Source organism: Camelus bactrianus, chromosome 21 (genome assembly GCF_048773025.1).
Source record: "Camelus bactrianus isolate YW-2024 breed Bactrian camel chromosome 21, ASM4877302v1, whole genome shotgun sequence".
NCBI classification, from domain to species: domain Eukaryota; kingdom Metazoa; phylum Chordata; class Mammalia; order Artiodactyla; family Camelidae; genus Camelus; species Camelus bactrianus.
The window spans coordinates 10,240,481-10,265,824 of NC_133559.1; the positions used below are offsets into that span (position 1 = coordinate 10,240,481).

Consider the following 25,344-nt stretch of genomic DNA (forward strand, 5'->3'; position numbering starts at 1 on the left):
ATAATCAACACTTGATCATCTATTAACAGTAGATATTTAGATGCATTAATAATCTCTAACACCAACTAATAATTAAACCCTCACATTTCTCATATGCTAAACTATAGCATTATTTTCACTTATTTTTTATATATTTAAGGAAATAATTAGCTTAAAGTGAAATAAAGAAGTAGTCCAACATAAAAAGTAATCCTATTTTCTGCCATTGACTCGCCCTCTGCCCTTCACACTTTATACTGGGAATAGATTTTAAGACCACTAAGATATGAAGACCAACGCATCTCACAAGTACTCCCTCTAGTCAGTTTACTTCTTTCTCTTTAGAAAATTATCTGGGGAGTGTTTTTGCTTAATTATATTTTCCTGGATATTGTTCTAATGCTCAGAGTAATGATGAGAGTTCTAGGCAAAGTAAAAGAAATAAAAATCAATGTAACCCTTTTTTTTTAAACTATCAATGATTTGCCAAACTCTTTGTACTGTGGTTCACACATGTCATCACTAATTCTCAAAACAACCTTTGAGAATATATTTTTAACACATGATGAAATTGATTGATCAATTAAGAAAGTCCAAACGCTTCACAGAGATCATGTAATTCACAAGTGACTAAGTGAACTAGGATTTAAACCCAGATCTACATGATGTCAAAAGCATGCTTTTCTCTATTTTATCCGAGTTCTCCATTTTAATACATAAATGATCAGTCTACATGAAATGATTGTAAACGGTACATGAAAAAACATTCATTTTTGGTTCTAAAATTTATTTAGCAAGTATTATTATTTGCAACATGAATAAATGTATTTGTATTAAATTGAGTAAATTTGAAAAAATTATATATTGTAGGTAAGACATAGCTTTGACCAAAATTCTAAATATGATATACAAACGTCCGAGATTTGAAAATCGCTGCACTGCATTGTATTGCTGGAGAGAAAGTGTGCTTTTCCTGTCTCCGGTTTCAAGTTGCACGTGGCTGCAGCAGATAGTATAATGGTTGCATTAACACTGAAAACTAGGTAGCATTTGCCCCAGTTCAGTATCCAGTGTAGAAAAGCCCTGAATGCTTGACACTTCAGCAGTGGCTACTGAAGATCCCCAAGGTCACCGTATCCTCAGCCGCGCACTTGGCCTGCCTCCTCCCCCTTCACTCCAGGATTCCTGTCCTCTTCAACTGCCTCCTCACAGCCTCTTTGATATCCTTGTTGCGCAAGCTGTAGATAAAGGGGTTTAGGAAGGGTGTGAGCACTGAGTAGACCACCGCCAAGGCCCGGTCGTGGTCCAGCGAGTAGCTCTTCTTTAGCCGCACATACATGAAGAGGATGCTCCCATAGAAGATGAGAACCACAGTGAGGTGGGAGGCACACGTGGAGAAGGCCTTCCTCTTACCTGCAGCTGAAGGAATTCTGAGCACTGTGCGGATGATCTGCACATAGGAGCTAAAGACCAACAGAAAGGTGGCCAGGATCTTGCAGGAGTTGATGACAAAGTCCACTAGGACATTGACAGAGGTGTCAGTACAAGCTAAGCTCAGCACAGGAGGGAAATCACAAAAGATGTGCTGAATGCAATTGGGGCCACAGAAAGGGAGGCGGGAGACCAAGGAAATTTCAGCCACTGGTCCAGCCAAGCCTCCTAACCAACAGCCAATAGCAATCTTGACACAGAGTGCCGGCGTCATGCGAGTAGGGTAGCGGAGAGGCTGGCAGATGGCTAAGTACCTGTCGTAAGCCATAGCTGTGAGGAGATAGCACTCTGTAGCCCCAAGAGAGTGAAAGAAATAGATCTGCAGAAGGCATCCAGAGAAAGAAATGGTCTTCTTCTCACTGAGCAAGTTCCACAGCATCTTGGGGATGGTGGCAGCTGTGTAGCCAAGCTCCAGGAAGGAGAGAATGCTGATGAAGCGGTACATGGGTGTGTGGAGTCGGGAGTCCAGGCAGACCAGCAGGAATATCAGCAGGTTCCCCAGGACAGTAGTGAGGTAGATTAGAAGTAGCAAGAGAAAGAGATAAGCCTGAACACCCTGAAGATGGGGAAAGCCCAAGATAATGAACTCTGTTACCTGGCTCCAATTCCCGGGGTTCATTGCTCACCATTCATATCCTGGAACGTAAGTATGGAAGGATGAGAAAGACAATCGAGACAAAGGAATCCTAAGAAGAAGGCAACCCTCAAAGTACTTTTGACCCACTGCTCCACCTCCAGAGTAAAGCTCTCTCAGTATATGCATTAAGAAGTCAATCCTTCCCCACAGTCACTGTCACCAGCCTCCTTCAGAGCATCCACTCTTATCATTAGGCTTAAAACGTCTTCTCTGATGACACTACCTGTTTTTAACCCCCACCCTGTAACCAATTTATCTTGCTTAGTGGAATCTATATAGGTTTTAGAAATGTGAATATTCCTCACTCAAGTTCTATATTATCATTCATGTATATTCTTTATCTAAGATATAAACTATCATTTATACTGATAAAATATTGGTAGTGTACCTGGACCAAGATTACATCATTTGAACTACATATTTTTTTATTTCTAATTTTAATTTATTTTCTTTTTCAACTTTCTGGATATCAAAGACTCAATCCTTTCACTCTTGGCTCCCTCCCATTTCCTTACGGAGACACAGATCTAACAGCATCTTTCAGGGGCGTGTAGATCAGAGTTTCACTTCTTTTGACACTGGTGAGAATCCCAGTGAAGGCTAAAGGGGGTTTAGGTAAATAAAAGAGCCACAGGAAACCAGGAGCCAAGTCTATCTCTCTGCATTTCTACTCCAAACTGTGGCCACATTCCTCCTCCACCAACCTCAAGTGCGCTTTTCTGAATGATTGCTTCACAGATGGTAAATATTTATATTCCATTGTGTTGAGGTCAATGTAACAAAAGTTTATTGAGCATTTTCTCTCTTACAAGCATTATACCTAGAGCAAGGGCTAAAACAATACATAAGATACGGCAGCTGAAGTCAAGAGACTAATATTCTAGTAGAGAAAATAGAGAAGCAACTAATTGTGATACAGATCTTCATTGGAACAGTCCATCATCATAGTCATATGCTATTATTCTCAAAAACAAGCCTCCAAAATTCTTTCCCTTGATTCACTCATCACACAGGCGCTGCTCCATTTCCGTCTCAGTCCTAGCAATGAAACTCCCCCCCCCAGAGCTGCCTCTAGTCGTTGCTGTGAATCCCTCCTGTTCCCTCTTAAACCCATTCTGATTAGACCTTCACACATACCTCTCCATCAAAACTTCCCTCCTCATAGCCACCCACTATCTAAGGTTTGCTAAATCCAGTTGTCCTCTCTCGCCCCTTCGCTTACTTGGACCATCAGTAGTTCTCGACACAGGTGACTTTTCCTGTCTCTAGACACCCTTTTCTTCACTTGGTCCTCAGGGTGCTATACTTCAGATTTCTTCTACCTTAGTGGCAGTTTTTTTCTTTTCCTCTTTGCCCTTCCTTTTTAACGTCACAGTTCACAGAGGTCAGTGTTCGTTCTTCTCTCCTTTCTTTGCACACTCGCTGCTTTGTTAATGTCATCCAGCGCAATGGCTTAGAACACCATGTATGCACTGAAGACTTCTGAATGAATTTCCAACCCACATTTCTCTCCCTGCCTCCAGACTTATGTATTCGGCTGCCTATTCACATCTCCTTTTGGGCATCTGGTAACCATCTCAAACGGAACTCCTGTGGGCACTACCTGTAGTCTTCCCCATCTCAAAAGATGGCCGTTATAATCCTTCAGCTGATGGGTCAAAATCCTCACAGTCATCATTGTGTCTACCTTTCCCTCATATATTCAGGACCCATTTTTCACTTGGTTCAAGCCACTGTTTTCTCTCACCTCTGTTACTGTAATTGACTCCTAAGAGATCTTCTTCCTTGTATTTGTCCATCAATAGCCTAATCTTGATGCAGCAACCAGAACTTTCCTTTTAAATTATTAAATCAGGTCTTGCTTTCCCACTGCTCAAACCTCCTCAGCAACTTGACATTTTGCAGCCTTTCTTGCCATTGTTTTCTTTTCCTAGAATTTTTTTCCCACCAAATACACACTTGGATATCTCTTTCATTTATTCCAAGCTTTTGCTCAGATCTCTCTGTCCCAGCTGGCCCTTCCTGGACCACCCTAAATAGGGCTGCAGTCTGCCTCCTTCCCCACATCCGCATCCTACACTGACATCACCTTCCCTTACTCTACTTATAAAATTTCCATGCTATTTATCATCTTTTAACACATTATAAAATAATGCACTTATTTATTATCCCAATTATTTATTGTTTCTCTCCTCTGTGAGAATGTAAACTCCATGAGAGCAGGGAACTTTTTTATTATAGTTTGGTTCACTGATGTATTTCAAGTCCCAACGGTTGTGTCTGGAGCATGATAACAATTCAATAAATATCTGTCAAATGAATAAGCAAATTCAGTAAGGTAAATGCTAATTTGCACACATGGTAGGAGTTAGAAGAGCAGTAAATGAGCCATGGGCTGGAAGTGGAGATCAGGAAGACACAGAAGACATAATTTTTATTTGAAGTGAAAAAAAAGTACCAGAATTTTTGAGGCAGAAGAAGTAAAAACAAGTATTCTAGGCACAAGGGAATATTTGTGTAAAAGCAAAGTGTTATAAAAGGCATCCACAGTCTCTTCATTCTGCCCTTCAAACTTCTTATAATTTCTTCCCTCTCAGGCCCCTCTAATTCCATCCAAATTAATAGTATTTACTCTGCCTGTTTCAGCTACACTTTTGTCTAAACCCAGGCAGCATGACCACCTCATATCAAAATCTTTCTCATTCCAAGAATTAACATAGGCTGCTTCTCTACTAAGATGCTCAAGGACTACTTCTGGGTGGAGCTCTTCAGCAGTGATGCTGTGGTGCTTCAGCAGAATGATTTTAATAGCAGAGATTTCCCCTTTGACTTTGTTTTCCTCATTTCAAATCTATGCTTGTCCACTGCCCAATTCTGCCTTCTACCTCCCTGAAATCTTGGGTGCAGGTGTGCCTCCTATAAAAGATTACCTCAGAATTGTTATCCAACTCAGATCCTTTTTTCCCCTAAATGTTTTACAATACTTCTCTAAATATAAATACAAAGCACCCTTCCTGGAGCTGCCGCTCTCCATCCCTGGTCTCCCAACCCACTCACAGTTGAGTTTTCTAGAGACCTTTAACTCAACTTTCAGATATACACAGGGGGCTGGCCTCAAGGCTGAATGTCAGAAGCCAATATCTTGTCCTTTCTTTTCTTGGAAGGTAAGGTTTCCACGTGACTCAAAGACTTACTCTTGAGTTATACATCGTGTCATTGCCCACGGATGACAGGCTGTTAATCACTCCCTGGAGACCCTCTGCCTGGGAAATCAAAGTCACTATGACCAGGTCAACCATTATTTCCCACTGAAAACTAGCACCTCTGAACTTTCTTAACTCCCCAGTTCACAATTCTCAGAGATTGTGACCATTTCCTTCACATCCCACTCAGTAAGGCAAAAAACACTCATGCTTTTCCCCTTACGTTGTTGTTCATTTCCTTTCATCATTTCAAATTATTATTGCAGTTAAGTTTCCAGCACCGAGACATGCTGAGTCAGTGTTGGAAGAAGCATTAGGAACTACCACCCCCTCTAGGGACCTCCATAATTTTGGATTTCATTGGATTACTAAGGATATTTTTAATATATTGGAGATCCCCATCAATTTATAAAAATGAAAGCTCTTTTAACAACGACCAAAAAAGGAAAACTGAAATGTCAAAATAAAAAGAAACAGTCTGCACCAAACTTTACATTGTCCTTATGTTTTTCATTTTGATTCAAACCCATGACAACTCAGATCTTCCCATCCATGAAGGAGTCCATGCCATGGGCACCACCACCCCCACCAGTGGGCATCAAGCCTCTGCTTGGACTGAGGGCGCCAGAAGGCCCCTGCCCCTGCACCACACTTCCTTCCCTTTGTTAAGATACTTCAGTTTGTTAAACAACTTCCTTCCATTGACCTGGAATCTGAGTGTCGCCCACTATTCTTAGTTTTGCTGTATGGAAAAACCCCATTTATCTAGTACAGATTCATAATTTTAAACATTATTTTTGTTGTCACTTATCACTGTCAAAAGATCCTTGACTCTGTTGTTGGCAGCGTACATCCTCTCTAGAATACACTTTATCCGAAGTCAGTCCACAGATACATAAATCATTTTCTGGCTCAAGTCCCCTCCTTTTTTGCCTCGACCATTCAGGTGAACACCGACCATTCCTGCCTCTAAATTCCCAGTAGTACTTCCTCACTTTTCCTCTAGTTATGTCCTGTCTACAATGGTTTTTCATGCATATATGTTATCATCCCAAAGCAACTCTCTGTGAGATTTCTGAAATTAAAGAAATCTCCTATAATACCCTGTCCTCCAGGTGCTCAGCACAATGCCTGATGCAGCGTAGCTGTGGTGGCTAATGAAAAATTATGATAATTAAGAAGACCTGTACAGCTCCTTAGCTTCCCAGTTACTCATTCCCTCCAATTGGTCTCCTGATGTTGGAGTCAGAGCTCTTACAAAACCTACCACATGCATAAATTAGCATCTATCTTACTTCAGTCCTTTGCAATCATATTTTATTCCCCTTACTCTAAAAAAAAAAAAAAAAAAGAAAAAGCTTTTAGAACAAATCCATTGCATTCTATTTTCTTTCCCACAGTTTCATTATCCATAGCCCCAAAGTATTTAGGCATAGGACCAAAGAGCTGGGAGTTAGGAGGGCGATGAATTATAGAGATCACCTTGTTCTATGTCTGCATTTTGCAAAGGAAAAAGCTGGAATCCAGAAAGGAAAGATGACTTTCTCAAGATCACACAAATCAAAACATAGCCAGTTTGTTAATTCTGAGCCCAGACTCTTTCCTGTAACATTTGGAAAGCAGAATATCCATGTGTGTGTTTTAATAGTTTTTTGCATTTTGAATATGTCCTATGAACCCCAATTACTTTCCACCTCTCCCTATTTCTGAATGCCCTAAGTTTCTTCCCAGGGCTCAGACTAAAAAGTAACATAATGATAGAAGTGCCTTATTGACGAAGTTCTTACCCAGAGCTTGATGGTGGGAAGGCTCTGCAGGGCCTGACTTTGACAGCTCAGCCACTGCTCAGAGTCTGGACTTGGGAAAAAACTCTCTGCTCACTTCCTACATCTTACTTACTATGTTACATCCACGTACTCCTGGGGCCTGGAAGACTTGGAGTTCAGTACTTTGATGGAACCTGTGGGAGTAAGTCAAACCATGCAAGATTCCTCTCCCCTGACCTATGTTCCTGATAGGGTCCTTATAGAGACAGAAGCCCCTGGGCCTCGGAGCAGACCTCCTGGGGTTGTTAAAGTGCTCTCTCAGGACGGAAAGCTCTCATACAAGAAGTTCATTAGCCAATGGTCCTTCATCACCCGTTAGTTCACTACAGTCATAACTATAATCCAAATTAAGACAGATCATCTCTCAGGGCAATGATTGCGTTTAGCAAAAAACAGCTGGTGTGGGAGCTCTAGGTTCAAACGGGTTCCTGAGCTGTGAGACCTGGGAGAAAGCGTACACCTTCCAGTTATGAGAGCATGTTTCTAAACTGTGACTAGCCTTTCTGGAGCCTGAGAGAGTTGGGACAGAGTCAGGCTGGGGACCGAGATGCTGTCAAGGCTCCTAACCCTGCCTGCTGCTCGTGTCTACGGCAGTTTTGTTTCCCTTCCACACAGAGCTTCCTCTTTACTCTCCTGTTATCCTGCTCTGAGAAGAGCCCGGTCGCAGGCTCTTGGATTTCCATCCCAACTGCTCCTCCAGCCATTTGTTGACATTGGCCACCTAACTGAGTGTTTGAGTTCCCATGTTTCGCATGAAGAAGACACTGCTTTCCTCATAGGAACGTAACAATGATGAAATGTGATGAGAATGCAAAACATGTGTTTATAAATTATATCCCCTTTGAAAATCTTTAATAATTCTTCGCTTTCCCAGTCCCATTCATGCCTTCAAGATTGTTGATACAAATGTTTCCTTCTCTCCCTCCTAATGTATTCCTTGAAGATTTTCCTTTCTATGAAACTGAGTTGTGAGAGTATTTGTTTCCTTGTTCACTGTGGGTAGATTTTAAGTGATAATTTAATTTTTGACTCTAAGTGTTATTTTATTCCTTGGTTGTTATGGATAGATTTTTAACTAGGAATTTTATTTATTTAATCAGAGTAGATTTATTCAGGTTTCTAAACCTTCATATGTTACCAGAGAGTAGGTTCTTGTCTCATTGCAGAAAGAATTTAGGGATGAGACAAAGAGATCGGGAAAGTAGTTGAGAATTTATTAAGTAATGGGACCCTCTCAAGGGGGGAGTGGGCAGACTCATGTATGGCTGCACTGAGTTTCTTTGGCAAGCTGGTTATATGGGGTGTGAAAATAAGTAGGAAGAATATTCAGTGGGGAGTGTTGTACATTTATGTTTTGTATAATTCTCTGTGTGTATTAAAAATCGATTAAATTGGCAGTCTATCATCTAGCATGTACATTTTGCATTCCTTTACCCAGTTGTAGGTTTTGCATAATAAAAGGATCATGGGGCCAAGGACACACACACACACATAGTACATTATTTACTTGGAGTGTAGTCGATTTTTTACAGGATCAAATAGTTTTGTTTTTAAACTACAAATCAGGCTCAAAGAATGTTGAGTTTTTCCTTCTATAATTTCTAACTCCTTTTGCTTCCTGTTTCCAATGAACATTTACATTAAATATGTTAAATGGAGGATCTGTAAGAGAGAGAAGGAAGATGTTACCTTTCTCAGCCATTAGTAAATAGGAAGAGAGAGAGCTCCCCTAGTGATTGCAATCAGGACGGAATCACTAAAGATCAAAATACGTCAGTGATAAGAGTGGGTAAACTTCATTGTATTTTCTCATTTATTACATTTTTATTGAATGTAACCATGTTTAGATACTTGCCAGATTCTGGAGGTACATATATCAAGTAACAAAACTGACATGATTTTAGACTAAACATATTTTATAGACTAGTAGGAAAAAAATGACAGATTGTACCTATATCTACCCATACATACATATACACAAATGTGCATACACATATAAATTTTGATACACATTTTGAAAGAAAACTAATAATTCAAAAGAAAAAAATAAGTAGCATAAAGTAGTCTGGATATTCAGAAGTCCTTTAAAAGATAATGTCATTTGAAAGTGACACTTGAACAGAAAGTCATCCAATGAGAAGGAGTGAGCCAACTGAACTATTGCAGGTGTTGGGAGGAGCAATGCAAGGTTCCTGGAGCCATACAGATCTCAATACAGATCTTAATGCATTGGGAGAACTCAAAAAGCGATAACGCGGTTAGACAAGAGTGAGCTGATGGAGAAAGGTGGGAGTCAGCGTTAGAGAGGAAGGTGTGATGTGGCTTTGGGTTTCATCTTAAGTGCAATTGGGAATCTTTCGTGCTTTTAGAGGATGGCACATTCAATTTAGTTTAAAAATATATCACTTTGGTTTTAGGTGAAAAGTATATTAGAATGGAACAAGAGTAGAGGCAAAGAGAGTGAATATATATTAATGTATCTATCCATTGAGAAATGTTGGAGATGTACACCAAGACAGTAACACTAAAGGGAAAGAGGAAAAAACAGATTTGAGAATAGACTTTGAATAAGGATTGGCATGTTAATAATGAATTAGTCGTAGGGGTGGAAGAACAAGAAGTGAAGTAAATTATTTGAAATTTTCTGGCTCAAGCACAGGGAACCAAAAGCATCAAGCTTTCAAGATAGGAAAACTGCAGATTTACTGTGAGCTTTATCAAACATTCAAAGAACAGAAAATTACAACCTCAAAAGAACTCTTGCAGGGCCTGGGAAGAAAATATATCTTCATTTTTGACATCTTAAGTTTTAAATCCCTAGGATACACCCCGGTAGGATTGTGAAGAGGCATCTGGGTGTATAATTCTAAAGCTCAGAAAAGGGTTCTGGTTTGGAGATATAAATTCAAGAGTTGTTGGCATAGATAGGAATGGAATTTAGATCCATAAGAATAACTCTGAGCATCTAGGAAGATCCTGCTACAGGACAAAGAAGACTAATAAAGACCAATTAGAAAAATAAGAGAAAAATTAAGAGATAGGAGTTCAAGAAAGAGGAAAGACAAAAAGGGTCTAGTGGTTTTGGCACTATGGAAGTCATTAATGACATTGGCAAAATATTGGTTGGAAGGTCTGATCCAAAGCCAGACAGATGGATTAAAAAGTGAGTAGGAAGTGAAGAACAGGAGATAGATTGTGCCATTAATCATATTGAGAAGTTTGATATGTAAAAGGAACAGAGAAATAAACCTCTAGCTGGCTGGAAATGTGTGACCAAGGAAATGTGTATGTTTGTTTTTAAGAATGGAGATACTAAAGTTTTCTCAGATGCTGAAAGCACTGTTCAAGTGAAAAAAAAATGCATAAAGATGTAGGAAATAGAAGAAAACCTAAAGAAATAAAGTCTTTGAGAAGGTAAGAGGAGATGGGATTCATCGCATGTGTGATGATGGGAAGATTATTCAAGATTAGGACAAAGGTACCTAGAATTTTTATGAGATCAACATTGACATGGAGGAAGGACCTTGGTAGAAAGTCAGTGGTGAGTGGAGCTAGCTCTCTCTCCCTTCCGAAAGATGGTTCTCTTAATGGCCTTAATGAGTTCCTTGTTACGAAGACTGTAGATGACTGGGTTGACCAGTGGTGTTAGTACAGAGTAGACTACAGCAAGCGTCCGATCAAGGTTCAGTGAGTAGCTCTTCTTTAGCCGCACATACATGAAAATGATGCTCCCAAAGAAGATGAGGACCACAGTAAGATGGGAGGCACATGTGGAGAAGGCCTTCTTTCTTCCTGCTGTTGTTTTTATCTTCAGTACAGCCCCGATGATTCTCCCATAAGACACCATGATAAAGAGGAAGGTGACAAGGATGATGAAGGCATTGATGGCAAAGTCCACCAGAACATTAGTGGATGTGTCCTTGCAGGCTAGGCTCAGAAGTGGTGGAAAGTCACAGAAGATGTGTTGGATTTCATTGTAACCACAGAAAGGGAGCTGGGACACCAGGATGACTTCAGAAATGGGACACAGAAAGCCACAAGTCCAACAACCAGCAGCCATCCTGGCACAGAGCATGGGCGTCATAATTGCAGGATAGTGGAGGGGCCGGCAGATGGCCAGGTATCGGTCATAGGCCATTGCTGTAAGAAGGTAGCATTCAGAGGCCCCTAGGGAGTGGAAGAAGTAGGTCTGAAGGAGGCATCCTGAAAAAGAAATGGTCTTCTTATCACTGAGAAGATTAGCTAGCATCTTGGGGATGGTGGTGGCTGTATACCACAGCTCCAGGAAGGAGAGAATACTGACAAAGTGGTACATGGGTGTGTGTAGGGCTGCGTCCAGCCTTATGACTAAGAAGATGAGCATGTTGCCACAGATAGTGAACAGGTAGGCCAACAGCAGCAGGACAAAAAGCCAGCCCCTGGCACGCCCCACGCTGGGGAAGCCGAGGAGCACAAATTCAGCCAGGCTTGAATGGTTGTGTGGCTCCATGGGAGGCTGAGGTGGGGAAGGAAAGCAGAAAAAAACTGGACTGAGGCAACTGCAAAATTCAATTCAAAACTTTATTTCTCTTTACTGTTTTTTTTTTTAATTCAAAGACAGAAATTTAGTTACTACTACCTACTTCTACTATTTATACTACCCTAAAAATACTAATAGCTAATTCTTAGCACTCACCATGCAGCGAGCATTTTTACAAATGTTTTGCATTCAATATTTTACTTAATTTTCACACATCCAATGAGATAAGAACCTATTATTATTCTACCTGTTGTATCTATGTTACAGAAGATAAAATTTAGAAACAGAGAGAAAAGAGAGATTATAAAGCTTTTCTATCTCATGTAGACACCATGACGCAGAAACAGAATGTGACCTTATGCACTCTAACTCCCTGCTTTTTCTCTCTTTACTATGTCACCTTCCCCAAGCATTCTATTCCCCCTCAGTAGGTCATCGTTTTTCCTTCAGTCAAGTCTCAAAGGGCAAATTCTGTCCATGAGATCAATTCAGTGGCCAGTCTTTTCTACTTGTTCAGTTAAGCTCTGTAAACATTTATTAGATCCACATGTGCCAGACATAAGGAATGCAGAATTAAACAAGGTATAACCCCTGCCACCAGAAAATGTTCAACCTCCTGGGGAAACAGACACAACAATCTGCTCTATCTTGATCCTGTGAGGTACAGAGCACTCGGGTGCTAAGGAAGAGGCCGTTTCTCAGACCAGGATGACTGAGAAAGGCTTCTTAGGGGAGCAAGCCCTCGAGTATGTTCCTCTGTGTGGTCAGGCAACTGGAAAAGCTCGCCCAGTGATTTGGGCTCTTATCCCAATGACATAATCAGATGCAGATTTTTAATACATCACTGATACTTAACTCTTCTAACCTCAGGCTCAGAGATGAAGGTGTGAATTTGCCTTGTGGATGTTGCTGATAGAAAGATGAGTGGTGAGAGAATGTAGACTGAAAAATGGACATGATAAAGTGGCAATTCATGTAAATCCTGCATTTTCAGAAAAGACAATTATAGGTGAGAAATATACAGTGGGGCTGGTGATATTTCATAGAAAAAAAGTACCAGACATTCTAATTGTTCTCAAGCACGAAGTGAAGCAGGTGCAAAAAGAAAAGAAAGAGAAAGAAAAGAAACCGTCACAACAACGACCAAAAACCCTAAACAATGTGATTTTAAATTCATAAAAATATTAGGCAGTGTCAGTCACACCATACCCTGTGTAGGTCACACTGCATTTGGAGAGGACTGTCCAAATTCTAGCCACCAAGTACTGACAAGCTACAGTCTCTCACTTATTTTTGCAACCCTAATATTTGGCATAATGGCTGTTACATTAAAGGTGTTCAATAAAAACCAATTGTTTAATCAAAATAATTAACAGTTATTTAAAAATTAGTTGGCCTCCACCTCAGTACTCTCCCTTCAACTCATACCACACATCCAAATCCAAGCATGGCTCCCAAACACAAATGTCTTGTAATGGAAATTAACTTCTGTGTTTGATATTTTTAAATGGTAAATTAATTCAAAGCAATTAGTGTTTAAGGCATTCTTCTTGAATCTCTTCTATTCTAAAGGAATTGTATGCTCACATCTCTAATTACAGGGGACAAACATGCTAAAACAGAAATCTTTGCTTGATTGGCATCTGGTACCTTTGCTCTTCCTAACCATTTGCTTCCAGTTTATCTCTCATCCTCTTTTCTCCACCTGGTCACTGCTTCTCATCCTTCAAAATGAGGTCAAATGTTGGCTCTTTGGTGAAGCCTTTCCTGAATCCCCCAGAAAATGTTATTTACTCCTTTTCCTATGTCCTCAGAATGTTTACAGTGTCCACTTAACATACTATAATACCATGATAATGAGTCTGTCTTCCCCATAAACTGGTAAGATCTTTGAGAGTAAATGTAGCATTTTATTGTTGTATATCCCTCTACCAATGCCTAGAAAAATAAGCATCACATTGTGAATTCAATTAATGTTTCTTGAATATACTTGAATTTTTTATAGACTAAATTTGTCATACTTTTTAACTGCATCTGAACACATCCTTTTTGTCCTCTTGGCATCTCAAGCCTAATATCTCTAAATAAACTTAGCATCTCACATTTTGTCTTGCGTCCCTTGCTCTAACCCTATTGAAGAATTGATCATTACTTTCACTCACTCAGAAGAATTAAATTTGAGAAACATTTTGATCTTTTATGTATTGGTAATTGTTACTGATAATGTTTTATCTTTCAAAAAATTAGCTTTTTTGGCATTAACTGTATGTGTAAGTCAAGTGAGTTCTTAGAAAATGGAATAATTTTAGGACAACTCAGGACCTCAGATCTTACGCTGTTACATCACCAAGTGTCTTTAACCCCCCTAATTTGACAGCCTGTTTCAGCTTTCTCTAGGTGAAGCTTTTCACATACAGCTGTTCCTGTGTTGATACAATATCTCATTAGATCTTCTTAGTTACAGTTCCTGTGTCATGAATGATTCTCTGAGAAACTCTATTCCATCCAAGCCAGGACACAGCTGGTCTGGGGCAGCACACAGGGTGACTTCCTGACTCTTAACATTTTCAAAGTAGCCATTAGCCAACCTCTTGTTTGTAGAGTGAATTTAAGTATCACATGGGCAGACAGTGTACAAGGTAAACTTTAAAGTTCCTTCTAAACCTGATACTTTATGATTCTTAAAATTGGACATTCCAAGTTCTAGTTATTTAAGTCATCTTTCCACTAAACCAACTCTCTAACTTCAAAATATTATGTATTCAAATCCTTTATCGTAGGTCCCACCGTTCAGATCCCCAGATCACGTACCAGCCACTGCACATCATTCAGTCCCTGCTTTTGTCTTGCTTGGCTCAGATATATGTGGGTGATGGAGACTGGGTCTAGGAGACTTTTCTCCTCTTCAGCAGGTTCTAGCCCCATGGGATAGAATCCCCAGGTCTAACCTTGACTGTTTCAGGCCACGAGGGGCACAGGCAAGGGAGAGACCTACAGCCCCAGGAGCAGAAGAGAATCAAGCGTAGGCTAGGCTTCTGAGAGCGCACTTGGATAGGGACCAAGTCTGTCTTCTGTCAGGTGGGCTCGGAGAGTCTTTTCCCAAATGCTTGCTATTTTATCACTCCTTCCTCAGCATCCACCCCTCTCCCCACCCCCAGTGACTTCTTAACACAGACTCTTGGACTCTGGCTCCGAAAACATGACATTTCTCTGACTCTGATGTTTTGAAACTACTTCCGTTTCTTGTGATCCCTGAAAAGATTTCTTTTCCTATCTCAGAAAGTATTCATCTTGCAAAAAAATCTCAGGTGAATGTAGAACTGAGAGATGTTCTTCTATAAATTTTCTCTTACGTGGGCTTCAACAATCAACAAATACAGGCTTTTAGAAAGCCATGTCCACCGTGTACCCTCTCACTCCGAAATGGAAGGCAGTGCCCTTTATAGGACTTGTTGATGGCAGAGGTAACGTTGACAAACCGTGATGGGAGCAGTGATTACAGTGGAAATGCCTTCCAAGCCCCCTTTTGAGGAAGGAAAATAAAAACAGCAGAACAGCCAGCCTATTAAGAAGGAAGTAAACTATAATTGAAAGGAAACTGTAAAGCCATCACTTGGACCTCAAAATTCGTTTAGAAACTCTTTTATAAATCCCTTGATTATCTTTAATAGAAGAAACATAAGAATACAACTTTATGAGCCCTTAGAAACTAGACAATTGTGCATACTTATCAAATTGAAGCAAAGTCCTTTGATAAGATTAATGCTGACTCTGCCTGGGAGACCCCCGTAAGCACAGATCACAGCTGTTTTGTTTCTACGAATTGAGGGAAAGAAACAGGACTGCATTGCTGTTCATTTTCATTATGTACATAAAACATAAACTTCCATCTTTGTCATGAGCTATAAAAGATTACATGGTAGAGTCTGGGATGTCAGAAATCATACCCAGTACGAAAAGGGGTCATAACTTGTCTTTGTAGTTAGTCATTTTGGATTTATCTGATCCCCCTACACACACAAGGAGCTTAAATTTTGTTTTCCTAAAGGAAAATTATAAAACTTCAGAGCAGCTTTTAATTTCTAAAGCAATAATCACATTGACTTTCTCCCTCCCTTCTGTCCAAGTTTGCAGGAATCTAAAAAAGAATTTTTTTTTTTTTCATTCTTTAGGCAATTTTTAAGCAGAGCATGATGTGGAAATTTCTATAAGCTGTGACAGGCAGGCCCCCTATAAGCTTCTGTTTGGGATTCCAAACTTTGAATATTTTTCAGCTTCTCATGTGGATAATACACTCCCTCGTGGCCCATTTTAGTTCTGTTTCTAAAAGGCCAGTAGAGAAAAACGTTACATTCAAAATAATTCTTTAGCATATAAATCAAGGCTTAAATGATAATTTCTTCTATTATTGTCACCTTCATAGGCCACTGAGTATAACTAAATTATTTTATAAGTATGACTCACTTGATACCTGGTGGAAACCCCAATCACCCTAATATGCCGCATAAAATCTCTTTCTTTTTCTTAAATGTCATGGCTATTCTTGACCTTGGGAAAGATGGTCAAATTCCATGAACACCACTTTTTGAATTTTGTATGAGATTTTATTTTATTACTCGGTCAAGTCAAGGAGAAGACACATTTTTCTAATATTCACATCCCATCCATGAATGTGTTTTATCTCATCATTTATATGAAAGTGCTGTTTAATGACTTTAAATATAAATTTATCAGAATTTCCCAAAAAAGTCTTGAACATCTTTTGTTAAGTGTTTTATTGTCTCTTTAATTATATTTTATGATTATTATTGTTATACAATAATAACAATTTTTTTACAGAGTAGTATCTAGCAAGCTGGTCAACCATATTAATTCTAATAATTTATCTGTGGTTATCTATGTCCCAATATAAATAAGAACGTCATCTAAAAATAATTATAATTTTTTTCTAGCATTTATAAGTTTAACTTCTTTGTTGGTTTTGTTTTTTGTTTGTTTGTTTGTTTTCTTTTTTTTTTCTTATCTGCTGCAATAGCCAGTAGTACCTCCTATAAAGTGTTGACTAGAAGTTGTTATTATCCACTAATCTTGTTTTGTTCTTGATCTTAAAAGAACTACTTTTCACACATCACTATTAGGTCTGCTGCATGATTTTAAAGAGTGTCCTTTATCAGGATAAGGAAGTCTTTTTTAATTTGTAATTTTATTGTTGTTTCATTCCAGTAAAATAAGTTAAAATAAACACCAAGTCATCCTCACAATAGAAATAAAGTATTTCAACATCGTTAGGCAAAAACAGGAAACCCAAAACTTGTTTACTCTATCATTTAAAACAATGCTGCCCAGAAGAATTCTTTTTTAAAGGAATTTTCTTTTTGTATTTTCAATATAGCTGTGGCCATGTTACCCTGAGACGAGGAATCTCCAAGGGGGACACTGCAGTTTCATGTCTGATTGGAAGAGAACTTCCAGAAAAGTGCCACCTGAGGGCCCAGGTTATTAGGATTCTAAAATCTGAGGCTCAGGGAAAATGTCAGAATAAACTTCCATGAAATTTTTGCTTTTCTCATTCCCTTTGTGCCAATCCTTCCCTCCTCTTCCCATGACCTCCCACCACCAAGATATACATAAAGTAAAGTGGAAAAGTCTATTTCTTGATATTAATAAATTTGTTTCTGCTGGTGTGTGTGTGTGGGGGGTGTGTGTTTGAAAGAGAAAGAGGGAGAGAAGACAAATGACTCCTCAAAACAAAGCTGTAAGTTCTTGAAAAACAAACATTGTGTCTCTTTGTGTATCTCCCCCTTGGTTCCCAGAGCTAGTTTTACACTCAGGGGACCTGGCTGACTAACTGATGGTTTCAAATTCAAAGAGCAGGATATATTTCTATAGCTCATTTTAACCATCAGCACATGCAGTATCCTCATTCCTAACCCCCTGACTTCCCAATTAGAAAGTGACTTCTCAAATCCAGCTTCAAACATTCTTTACGGTGGGATCACCCAGAAACACTGAACACCGCACTCTCATGAACCCTCTTCCCATGACTCGCCAATCAACACCTAAACATTTACCCAAAGAGCTCTTTTATTTTCCTTTCTGCTAACCTCATTTACTACTTTCTCAGTGCCTCTCCAGGAATCCCATCTTGAGCAAAGTCCCACAGTCAGCTTTGGCTCTTCCAAATTCTTTTAAACACAGCTCTCTCTCTCTCCAAGTTCTAAGGCTACCTAAATCTTTTCATTTGCATCCTCATTATTTGATTTTTTTTGGCTTATGTGATCTTTCACCCATATTAGATAGATATGGATTCAGAAGTCATATTTCTCCTCCTTTGACAAGTTTCCCAATTTGTCCCAATCCAAGACTCAATCCATTTAAGCTGGTACACGCAGTGTGTTTGACAAATTATTTGATTAGCTGACTGACAAACCAACTAAAACCCACCCTTACTGAATGAATGGCCTACGACTTGATCCTCAGGGTCCCTTCGACAAAGCCCTAATCCTTTGTGTGACCCTCCCGACAGCCTCCCTCACTTCCTTGTTACGAAGAGTATAAATAATGGGGTTGAGAAAGGGAGTAAGAAAAGTATACACCAGGGCAATAAGCTTGTCTGCGCCCTCAGGTCGACTCTCAGGTGGCCCCACGTAGACAATGAAGGCAGAGCCAAAGAACAGTGCCACCACAGTCACGTGGGAGGAGCAGGTGGAAAAGGCCTTGGCACGGCTGGCAGCTGAGGGCAGCTTCAGCACAGCTCTCAGGATGCCCCCATACAGTCCTAAAATGAGCACAAGATTGCATGCGTTGATAATGCCAATCACGACAATATGGACTTGGACATTCCAGCCTGTGTCCACACACGCTAACCTCATTAGTGGTCCCAGGTCACAGAAATAATGGGCCACCTCTGTCAAACAGAAGGGCAGAGTGGCTGTGAGGCTGGCTGGCACAAGTGCAGCTGAGAAGCCAGCCACCCAAGTGGCCCCTGCCAGCCATAACTGTACCTGCCTGCTCATGAGCGCATGGTAGTGGAGTGGGCGACAGATGGCGAGGTAGCGGTCCAGCGCCATGACACCCAACAGGTAGCACTCAGTCATGCCCAAGGAATGGAAGACATAGAGCTGGACAAAGCACACGGCCGACGGGATGGGCGAGTGCCCATGGAGCAAGGTGTTCAGCAGCGTGGGCACGGTGGTGCTGACGTACCAGAGTTCCAGGAAGGAGAGGACACTGACGAAGAAGTACATGGGCGTGGACAGTCCCGAATCTGCCCGCACCAGGACAATGATGAACAAGTTGCCTGCCAGGGTGAGGAGATAGACGCACAGTGTCCCCAAGAAAGCAAGAGGTCGCAGGGTTCCAGTGGTAGTGAAACCCGCAAGAATGAAATTCTGGATCCCGGTGTGATTGACATGATCCATGATTCCTGGGAACAAGGGGTAAAGACGGAAGGTAAACTACTTCAGGATTCTTCTTGAGACATTTTCCCAGGACCAAAAGTAGAGAATGTATGACCCTGAAAATTATTTACATATTATCAAACCAAGTCCTCCAAGTCCCCTCACTTTTCAAAACAGGAATTGAAGGCCAGAGGGCAGAAGTGATTTGCATAACATCACGGTCTGTTGCTGATAGAGTCAGAATGGAGTCCAGGCTTCCTGATTCTGCACATCTCAGTACTTTTCTGATTGTGTAGAATGTGACTCCAGCGTCTCAAGCTCCAGAATATTGCCCCACACACCCCACCAGGAAACAGAAGAGATAGGAGAATTCTCATGCTCATCCTCTTATAGTCCAAATGGAATGTCCCACGATTGCAGCACCCATGTGTACCACATCCCCTGTACCCAACAACCAGCTGTACTTAACCATGGAAAAGGGTGACAAATCCTTCCTAAAATGCGACTGCTAACTTCCTTTCAGCGAGCCTCTCTGGAAGTCAGGAATGTTCCCAATAAAGCCTGAAGGAGGAAGAGGTGGGAGAAGAAAGAAATGTGAATACGCTGGAAAGAGTTCGTCAAAGCTCAGAATGATAGGGCAGCATGAAGAATCAATGAGTAAACACAGTGTATTTTGAGAAGACATTCCCAAAGGGAATTATGTACTAGGAAGTCTCTGAGGGGCGTGTGTGTGTGTGTGTGTGTGTGTGTGTGTGTGTGAACTGATGAAGTCAGGACCCTCTGGTGTCAGTCTAGAAGGGCTGCAATATAAGATAAAACACATTCCCTTTGGGAACCGACTTTCTAAACTTGCTTTGCCACTAACTCAAAGTGAACATTAAGCCTGACCGTTTCTCCTGTCTTCATCTCACCTTGCTCTTGTCTAAAATGAAAAAAGTTTAAATAGATAACCTATAGAGCCCCTTACAGCTCTGGTAGGCTGTGTTTTTCTAAAGCCACTGAAACATGTTTTGGGGGATGAGGTTGGAAATAAGTGAACTACACTAATGTGCCAAGAGTTTTCTTCCCACACATCCAATAGGCCTCTTCCCGGAAAGGCCAAAGCCCTCTCTTGGTCCTCTTCAGATCCTCTCACCTCTGCTACACCATCCCTGACCTCTACCTGTTTTGATGGCATTAAGTCTCTTGGCTTCTTTTTCAGTGTCCTTTTTACCTCCAGTACACGTCCCTACTTATAGCTCATGTTTCTGGAAATGCTGGCTTCCCCGGGCTCTTCGCTGGGTTCCCTAGGGTTGATGGGAGTGACTAGTTTTTAGTAGGGTTTCCTCTGGGACAGGATGTTGGGCAAAGCAGAGAAGCTCTATTTCTCAAATGAATTCTCTAAACTCTGCAACCCTGATCGTTGGGATCTGGAATCCAGCCTCAGGGAATTTGCCTCCCCTGGGCCACCAGAACTTTTTGCAAGTTTCATACAGCATTCTATGGGAAGAGACAAGCCATCTCACAAAAACTTGTGCACACAGTGAGAGTCACCCATTGAGCGCCCCAGAAGTGAGTTTCTTTTTTTTTTTTTAATTCTCCTTGCAAGAAGATTTCTTATCCAGCTTCCTTTTCTGATTACCTAACCTCATCACTATATAAACACAGTCAACATGGGTACCATTATCACTTCTGTGCTGAGCATCTCCACCTCCATTACTCCCACCACTATCTCTTCCTTCATCACGTCCTCGATCATCTATTCATTGGTTCAGTCATTGTTTATTGAATCCCTAATGCTCTGCTCCAGCTGCACTGTTCTAAGCCTGCATTTCCAGTATTACTATCATTACTTTTATCACCACCACTATTATCATTACCCAGGGCTTTCTCATGAAGCTTATTTACTTTTTTATAATAACTTTTATTTATATCCACATCCTTAATATTTTTATCACAGGTCTTGAGATTAGCCCCTGAGCTCTAACCTCAGCTGAGCACTCTATCTGAGAGCATGTATTTGGATGGACAGGGAATCCAGAAAAATAGTAGAACAAAAATGTTTGTCTATTGGAAGTAATGCATCTGAATCATTCATAGATCCAAATGTACCTTTTTTTCCAGAATCAAGTGTGAGGACAATACACTCGTTAAATTAAACTTAAGATAAAGAGGTAACCATAAAACATCAACACTGAGATGGAAGAAATCATGGAATTTTCTGAGCGCCAACTGCAGAAGCTTCTGTGGGAGCTGGAGATTTTTAAGTAAAAGAAAAAAAAAAGACACGACATTTGCTTCTGAGATTACTAATGTAACTGCAGGATTTGAAGAGTCTCATTAAGGGGAAAAAAAACTCAAGTATTTGGACAATCAGAGAGTCTCCATCAGTCTCAACCAGCACTGAGCCTACATCCCACTTCATCTGCAATACCTGACCTCTCTCCAGGATGGACAGTGGGAACCACCTTTGACTAAATTACTGCATCCTCCGCAGTCCCAGACACCAAGGGACGCTTTGTTTCTCTCCTTTTTTTTGTCGCTCTGTATAGATTAGCCATCTGTCTAGACTCTGCAAATGAATAACCATGCTGTGCTCAGAGTTATTTTTAGTTCTCTCTATATTCACACGCCATTGGTATTCCCGTATTTCCTCTCTGTGAGGCAGGCTCCAAAACAAACTTGCTTCTTCACTCGTAGTGTCCAGCTGCATATCTGAGTGTCTTGGCACTAACTGACTAGATTAGAAGGCTACCCAAGTGATATAAATACCTGAGCACAGGACTCATAGACACCATCCAGAGTCAGCAGTGCAGAAATCAGAGATGCATGCTACAGAGCCGGAAGCCTTCCTAGCCAGGAAAGTTGTGTCTTCTCTTTCACGTCATCACCTCTCAGCATCAAGTACTCACCTTAACATTTTTTCTGTATTAGGGATGGAACGAGAGAAAGAAACAAGACTTCACGCCTCCATCAAGTAATTGATGATTTGGGGAGAAAGATGACATCTAAAATTATACATGTTTAAAACATAAGTGAAAAAAAAAATAAGTGTGTTCAAAAATTCATAGTATCATTGCTAATATTTGAAAAAAGTGTATGTTTATTAGAAATTAGAAGTGAGCAGATGAATAACTGTTTTAAAGCAATAGCATTATAAGTGATTTTAAATTTTTATTCATCTACACATTTTCTGTGCTATATTTCTATGTAATACATTCTTAAAATTATGGTTTAGAGGTTAGAAAAATTGTAACAAGTATAGCTAAAATAGTCTGAGGAATATGGGAAAACACGGCCACTCATTTATTCCTTAATTTAATACATTTTTTTAAACATTTTTCTATGCCCAGACACTATACTAGGAACTGGGAAAATGAGATGCATAAAACACAATCCTTTCCCTTAAAATATTTACTGTAGTGTTTGGGAGACAGACCCTCAAATTAGCCAATTATATAAAAATATAAATTTTTCAAACGTAATAAAAAATTTCAACCTCCTACACAATGAGATAAATTTGAAACTTAAAACTGTGAGATACTGTTTCTCAATTTTCATATTTACAAAAGTCCAAGAGTTTGCAAACATACTTTATAGAGGATGCTATTTGAAAACACACTTTCATCCATCGCTGGTGGGAAAACTAAATGGTATAATCCTTTTAGAGAATTTTTTTTAAGATAAATAAGTAATTTTATTTATTTTTAAAGAAAAAATATTTTTTTTGAGAATACCCAAATTACACGTGCATTTGCAGCATGACCCAGGAATCCCACTCCTGGGAAGGTGCATGCACATATATGAAGTGATTATACACAAGGCTATTCATTCTAGCTTTGTATTTAATAGTCAAAGACTAGAGCAACTCGAGAGTCCTTCAACAGAGGATTAGTCAAATCAAAAACACAATGGAGTACTATGGAGCAATTAAAAAAAAAAAAGCACTCTTTAAAAGAAAATGGAAAGATCGCCAAGATATCTTGTTAAGAAAATAAAAGCAAAGATAGAAAAAAAGTGTACAATATGGGGCCTTATGCTTAAGAATGGGGGATTACAAAATATCCTTATGCCGGGTTTTGCATAGAGAAACACTAGTAAAGTGTTCTCCTGTCAAGGTGGAGTGAAGACTAGAAAGGAGCAGAAAGGTTGAGAAGTTGGAGTAGCAAGACTTCTGTATGTAAATACTTTTAGATTGCTTTGAGTTTTGAGTCCTTTAGGTGTATTGTTTGCTGAATAAAAGAAATTTATTATTAAAAAAAAAAAAAGTTCAGTGATGTGCTGTGATCATATGTCCTTGTTTGCCCCAGAAGACTTTGCTTTATTAAGCCCGATGTCTTACAGTAGCTATTGACAACACCTCCTAATGGATTTGCACTTAGACAACAAACTGTGTAAACTCCTCGTGGTGGAACATTAGGCTTAACGCAGTACAGAGCGAATGGCCTGATTGTGGGATATTTTAGTCCTGGCTTGTTCTCATTGTCTCTCCTGTCACAGTCATTATCCAGATGTCACTAGGGGAGGAGTGGCCAAAATTAGACCTTCCCTTGGGCCTAAGACATTACTTCTGTAACACTTTTTTCACATCAGTGCACGTAAGAAACACAGTAATACTCTGAGAGAACACTTAGGTGAACAGAAAGTAAGAGGGTGAACCCTTACTGCAGAGGGAACCAGTCCAGGGACTCCCTCAGGACTGATAGGAGCATTCGAAGGGCATCTGTTAGTGGTCGGGAGTCAGTTACTCAGCACCGCTGTTATTTCTAGCCATTGGGAAACACTGCACTAAGGATCTAGACTTTATATTTTAAAGGGAAGAGACCTGAGGGGGGCTGCAGAAGGGAAGATAGTAAAATGAAAGGAAGGGGATTTTGGAGCTATGAAAAACCTAAGAAAAAGTTTATCTCCTGGTGGGGTTGTAAGAGGGGCATTTAAAACTCTATCACACTCATTTGACTCTTTAGAGTTCATTCATTGATTTATTCATTCACCAAGCACTGTGCCAGAAAGCAATGGTGCTGCATTGAATTGTTATTGTTAGTTAATAAGTGATGTCTCCCAAACAGGACTGTAAGTCCCCAGGCTCACCACGCAGTATAGACCCACAGAGATGGGACCCACAGAGATGGACCCACAGAGATGGGACCCACAGAGAGGGGACCCACAAGGCTGTTAATTAATGTGATGCAAGCCACTGCAAAGAACAGCAGGTTCCAGCAGGTTTTGGGGGGGGGGGGTTGCCCCCCCCACAGGGAGTGCCCACAACCATTCCTGCCAAAAGAGCTGTCTGTGTGAAATGAGGTAGGTAAGAGAGGAGAGAACAGATCAGAGCTCAAAAGTGATAGACTTAGCAGGCTAGCAGAATGGAGCACTGCACTGAGGGAGAGAGCATAGACTTCAAGAAAGACTGGAGGACGTCCCGAGTTAGGCAAAGTTGACTGTGGACACTGGATCAAAAGGAGAAGCTTTACTAGGAGAAGTACCAACTCTGCTGACTTTACACATAATGAAAATGTGAGATAGGTGTGAAACTAAGCTTTCTCAAGGAAAGACATTCCCGCTGCAGAAATGTATGTGGAAAATGTTTGAAATAGTAATAACTGACATTTATATAGTGTTTAAGTTTCTACTATGTCCTCATTTTACAGATCAGGAACCTGAGGCACAGGAAAGTTAGGTGCATTACTTAAGGTCACACAGCAATTAAATGGTAGAATTAATATTCGAACCCAGGCAGACAGGCATCAAAATCCATGTTCTAATCCACTGCACTGCCCTGACTCTGGGATTTATAAGGCTAATATGTATTAAACACTTAGCATGTATTATTTCATTTAAACTCTAGAATTGTTAGAGAATTTTGTTAAAGGAAGGTAAAATTGAGGTCAGAAAGAAGTTATTTTATATTTTGTCCAGGACCACATAGTCAAAAACAGTATAACTCGGATTTGGACCAACACCTCCCCTTCTCTGTTCTGGATATTCAGATCTTACCCATCCTGGTCTAGTTCAGATCCTGCCTTTTTTACGAAGTGTTGCAATCAGAGAATCAAAACTCCCCTATCAGGAAGGTATGCGAGCAGTCTCTCTCTCCTTACTCTCACTTGGCAGATGGAAAGAATGAGGCTGAGGAGGTCTTGCCAAGGTCACCCAGCCCACGGGAGTGGATCTGGGGTTGATTCCATATTTCTTTACAGCAAGAGCAGTAATCTTCCTAATTTCACCACGTAGACATTGAGATGATTCTTCCTCCCTCAAAGGGATATTATGAAGATCAAATAAAAAATACATTTGAAAAGTGAAAGGG

The 25,344-nt window shown here is 40.2% G+C and overlaps 3 protein-coding genes across 3 annotated transcripts; all 3 read right to left on the reverse strand.

The window, feature by feature from the left end:
* Nucleotides 1–1,004: 1,004 nt before the first annotated feature.
* LOC105069575 (olfactory receptor 6N1) lies at nucleotides 1,005–2,304 on the reverse strand. The gene has a single exon (XM_074349086.1). The coding sequence runs from the start codon at nucleotides 2,087–2,089 to the stop codon at nucleotides 1,151–1,153; it is 939 nt and encodes a 312-aa protein (XP_074205187.1). The 5' UTR covers nucleotides 2,090–2,304; the 3' UTR covers nucleotides 1,005–1,150.
* An 8,367-nt stretch (nucleotides 2,305–10,671) lies between these two features.
* Nucleotides 10,672–11,625, reverse strand: LOC105069489 (olfactory receptor 6N2). The gene has a single exon (XM_010955606.2). It carries the CDS (start codon nucleotides 11,623–11,625, stop codon nucleotides 10,672–10,674), a length of 954 nt encoding a protein of 317 aa, XP_010953908.1.
* Nucleotides 11,626–18,131: 6,506 nt separating this feature from the next.
* On the reverse strand, nucleotides 18,132–19,076 carry LOC105069576 (olfactory receptor 6N2-like). The gene has a single exon (XM_010955721.2). The coding sequence runs from the start codon at nucleotides 19,074–19,076 to the stop codon at nucleotides 18,132–18,134; it is 945 nt and encodes a 314-aa protein (XP_010954023.2).
* Between the last annotated feature and the right edge of the window lie 6,268 nt (nucleotides 19,077–25,344).